The sequence below is a fragment of the Chondrus crispus genome, genomic scaffold, assembly GCF_000350225.1.
Source record: "Chondrus crispus Stackhouse genomic scaffold, scaffold_363, whole genome shotgun sequence".
Classification (NCBI taxonomy): Eukaryota; Rhodophyta; class Florideophyceae; order Gigartinales; family Gigartinaceae; genus Chondrus; species Chondrus crispus.
Genome location: NW_005179253.1, coordinates 74,565 through 78,951, shown reverse-complemented (window position 1 = coordinate 78,951; position 4,387 = coordinate 74,565). Strand labels below are relative to the sequence as shown.

Here is a 4,387-nt window from a genome sequence, read left to right as displayed (position 1 = left end):
TCGGGTGGTCCATTTGCTGGCCGCAAACGTCTACTTCATGGCCGAGGTCAGACGCTGCTTGGGGAATTGCTTCGTGCCGAAGAGCGTGCTCGACTCTCGAGCGGGCGTGGGCGTCGGGACTATGGTTGTGGCGAGGGTTGTTAATGACAGCCCGTTTGTGAACTTGAGAGAGGGAGACAGTCGGGAGGAGCAGGAGGGGGAGAAGGGGAAGGGGTTGGCCTGGGGGAAATCCTTTATTGATGAGGGTGCGCTTGTAGATCGCTCGTCGGCTATGAGTAATCTTTCCAAGGAGGTTTTGAAGGCGGACGGGTATCCTTGAGGCAGACACCGGACAATTTTGCCTTCAGTCATTCTCCTCGCAGCTGAACAAGAACACAAACCACAGTTTTGCAGTTCGACATGGCGAAATAGAAATCGTGCGGAACGAGACGACAAGAGTAGCGCTAAACTCTTTCCGGCGAGTACTGATAAATGTGTTCCTTAGCGAGAGGTTGAGTGTGATCACCAGTGACCGCGTCGTCCGGGTGGCGAGCAACAGCAGGAGGAAAGAGGATAGTCTTAGTATGGCCAGCTGGGCTCTTGTACATGTTGGAGCGCTCTGGGGGCAGGACAAAGCACCAGACACAAGCGAGGATAGCGATGATGGCAGAGCCAGTAGCAATAGAGATGACTGCGATGGCGAGTTTGCGGGGCAACGTACTGGGCGGTTGGGAAGGGAGGGGGCCAGTGCCGGGACCACCCGGTCCATTTCCTCCAACTAGTCCTGGGGGTGGGGTGCTGTTGTCAGGTGCAGTTTGTCGGTGAAGCTTGAAGGGCTGCTTCTGGCGTTGGACAACCGAGAATGTGAGAAGGAAGAAAAAAGATGAGAAGGACGAAACGAATGGAGAACGCCATGGTGGGCTCACACGACGAAACGGGATGAAGGGCAATTACGAGCGGGGTCTCTTGGACGCGCCCGTGCAGCTCGCCGATGAGGGCGCCTCGGCGCGCGCTCTCCATACGCAAAGTTTTATGTCCCACTCTGCAGGCGGTCCGTGTCCAGCGCGCGGCACAGGCGCTGCGGGATGTGATTTTTCTGTAGTAATCTCTACCGCGAGTCTATTCAGGTTATATATATCCCCTGATCAGTATTATGACTCGGACATAGCATACGTGGCACGCTACGTCAGCGTGTGGCAAGTGAACCGCCTGCACTCTGCTCAAAACAGTTCGCTCGCCATCCTCTCTTGCACCTCCCCCTGTCGTTCTTCTCTTCCTTCTCCGGCCTTAGCGCGCTCGAAAGTGCTTTAAGCGAAATTATGGAGAGGGATGCGCAGAGAGACGGTGAGGTAATATTCCACCGTGGTCCTGCAAAGACGTCTGAAAATAGGAGCTTCTGCAGTATGTCAAGAAGATTTGGATTTTTCGGCAAAAAAATGGTATATACCGAGGGGTACGCCAGTTGCAAGCGCACGATGTCCATAACAAGGGCTTTGCCAGTATTTCCGAATCTGGCAGTCGTCTGCCAACAGGAAACTTTGATCGTCGAATGCAGCCAAGAAGGAATCGCACTGGCAGTACCAACGTCGAGGCAACTACAAATGGCGGAAACTCCCAGCCATTGAACTCCAGCCTTGATAGGGAAAGTTACTTTTCCCATTCGAGGGGTTCTGTTGTTCGCCATCTGTCACTCGAATCGTCCTCAGTTGACGCTTCGAAGAATACGACTGCGCGGCAACAAAATTCGCTTTGGGGTATGTGTAACGAACCAAAGCATGAAAGCGTGCTCACAGTGAACAAAAGGCAGTACTTGATTTTGAGCGAGGCTGGAAGGGGTGGCAGCTCGAAAGTTTTCAAAGTTCTCAGCCAGGATATGGAAGTGCTGGCCATAAAGTCCGTGAAAGTCCCCACTTCGTCGCATTTCGAACAACTCTTGTTTCGTACGCAAACGAAATGGCGTTGCTCAAGAAACTTCGAGGTTTTTCATCGATCATCCAACTCCTCGATGCGGAAGTTCAGTACGAATGTAGAACCATCAAGATGGTCATGGAGTACGGGGACGTTGACTTTGCGAAAATCCTACTCCGCAATAAGAGTAGGAGTATGGAGGATCACTTCACGAGGGGTCATTGGCTGCAAATGGTCAAGGCTGTGCACACCATTCACGAGGCTAAAATCATTCATGGAGATTTGAAACCAGCAAACTTCTTGGTCGTCCGAGGAGAGTTGAAGTTAATAGATTTTAGGATTGCAAAAGCCATCACTAGCGACGACACGACAAAAGTTTTTCGGGAAGCTCAGGTAGGGACTCTCAACTACATGTCCCCGGAGGCCTTAGTGAACGAGAATCCAGATCCTAGAGCATGGAATGAGTACGGCACTGACTCAGAAACTGATCTGCAATCAGTATGGTACCGAGTGGGGCGTGCAAGTGATATCTGGAGTTTAGGTTGCATCTTGTATCAAATGTTGTGTGGAAGAGCGCCCTTCGCCCACATCAAAGACACTCTTCAAAAGCTGAACTGCATTCAGAATCCAAAGTACGAAATATCATACCGTCATGTAACCGACCCTGTTGCGCTTGAAGTCCTCCACAGATGCCTGCAGCGCGACCCGCAAAATCGTATGTCCATTCCAGACCTTATGCAACATCCCTTCGTTTACCTTAGCCACGATCGCAACATAGACGTAGCAAATGGCAGCATGAAAAGCGCGAGCATCTCAGAGGAATATTTGCTCGCTCTGACCATGGATTTTCTGGACATTGTGAAAAGAGAAGCGGTTCGTCACTCTCTTATTTCCAATGTGGTAGATGACAGCGACCTGGCACTTTTGCCCAACATCATGAAAGCCTTCATCCCCTGTATTCGGAAAAGGCTCGGAAAGCTATCGGCCTCAGTGACACCAGCTCCGTCTGCGACGGGAAAAAGTAATTATCAGAACCAGTCCTGGAAAGGAGGCGCTTCCCCAACGACATGAGCTGTTGCTCCCTCGGGAGCGCACACTGTGCTCAGAGGAGCAGGGATGGCCCAGATTATACGGTAGCATCAGCACCAATTTTAAAACGCAAATAGCAACCGACTAGATCTCGTGACAAAATGAGTGTGGATGCGAGTCACTTTGTTGGAGGAACGAGCCCCTGTACAACAGACAATAGAAAGAAAACAATGCTGGAGTAAATAACCGGAGTTTCGCAATGAAGGCGTATTTCTTGTCATGGTATTGCACGGGATACATGAACGCTAAGCCCGGGCTTGCTTGAACTTAAAAGCTTCCTTCGTTGTGCTCCTATGAACACTGCAAGGAGGGATGAGGAGGGAGGTCTGGCCCGGCCAAGGTTAGCTGCGTTCTTGTCCAGGTATTTACATACGCTCAAAGGGTTCATGCCGGGGGGTTGCAGGCGGTTTGTAGAGCGAGTGTGCTAGAGTTACAGCTACCAGATATGGTTCAGACAGGGGCTTATCGCGTGATCACATTGGATGCCGGATCGTTAGAGTTTGAGGACTTTGCAATTGATGGGAAAGCTGAAGGGGTGGATGAGGTGATCGTGACGAAGGTGCCTCGTGCGGGACTCTGTAGTGCCGGCGCAGGGTGGGGCGCGTTGACGTCTTCACCTGTGCGACATTCAATGTCGCTATTGCGAGATGCCACGATTCCAAAAGGCCCAAGACGACTATCGCTTCACCCGCAGAAAATGCAATAAGATAAACATGTCATTGACACGGTTATGAATTACGGTATCCGTTACGCACCATCGCTTCTCTGCTTTGGGAGAGAATGCAGCTCGAGCCCACTTCGTTACTCGATTCTTGATAGTGTGTGCATGGTCGAGAACTACGTGGCGCCATTGCAACTGAAAGACTGGCCCTCCCAAGCATTTTCTCTTGGATTCGTCTGTCACAAAGTTCAGGGGGTTATCAGAATATTACGCAGCAAGGATCCCAGCAGTATTCACGACAACATCTGCACATTGGAGCGATATTGATTGCGAATTACCTCACGAGCTACCATAGTACATGACGGCTCGGAGAAAGTTGGGGGATACATGGTGGTGCAATTCGTTCATTCATTTGGTGACTATGGAGGTAGGATAAACTATATCGGCTCCGCCCTGTTCACTCTTGCCGACATGAGCAGCCCAAATGATTTTTTCGAATGCTGATCGCGCCCCTCATGCGATTTTTCCGAGTGATGTCCTCCACTAGAACGAGCTCCGACTTTTTTACCTGCTCTAATACTGCAGCTTCTGATAGTGAAGGCGTGCAATTGTTGGCGTGCAGCCTAGCGCGTACTGCTGAACCCGTCTGAACACTGGTCGTGCAAATCCGAACTTTACGTAACCTATCAGGGCAGAAATGTTAGTCTAGCATTCCCGCCATAACATCTTCGCCCCTGTCGAAATCATCTT

At 50.9% G+C, this 4,387-nt stretch overlaps 1 protein-coding gene across 1 annotated transcript; it reads left to right on the top strand.

Moving 5' to 3' along the window:
- The first annotated feature begins 2,118 nt into the window (after positions 1-2,118).
- Positions 2,119-2,958, top strand: CHC_T00009392001 (Serine/threonine protein kinase). The gene is made up of 2 exons (XM_005718026.1): positions 2,119-2,316; positions 2,353-2,958. Exons 1-2 carry the CDS (start codon positions 2,119-2,121, stop codon positions 2,956-2,958), a joined length of 804 nt encoding a protein of 267 aa, XP_005718083.1.
- Positions 2,959-4,387: the final 1,429 nt, after the last annotated feature.

Bases quoted from the DNA above. Each gene is read 5' to 3' on its own strand.
- CHC_T00009392001 (XM_005718026.1), top strand. From the start codon at position 2,119: ATGGTCAAGGCTGTGCACACCATTCACGAGGCTAAAATCATTCATGGA. The intron at 2,317-2,352 runs GTGAACGAGAAT...GCATGGAATGAG, and splicing joins ACATGTCCCCGGAGGCCTTA to TACGGCACTGACTCAGAAAC.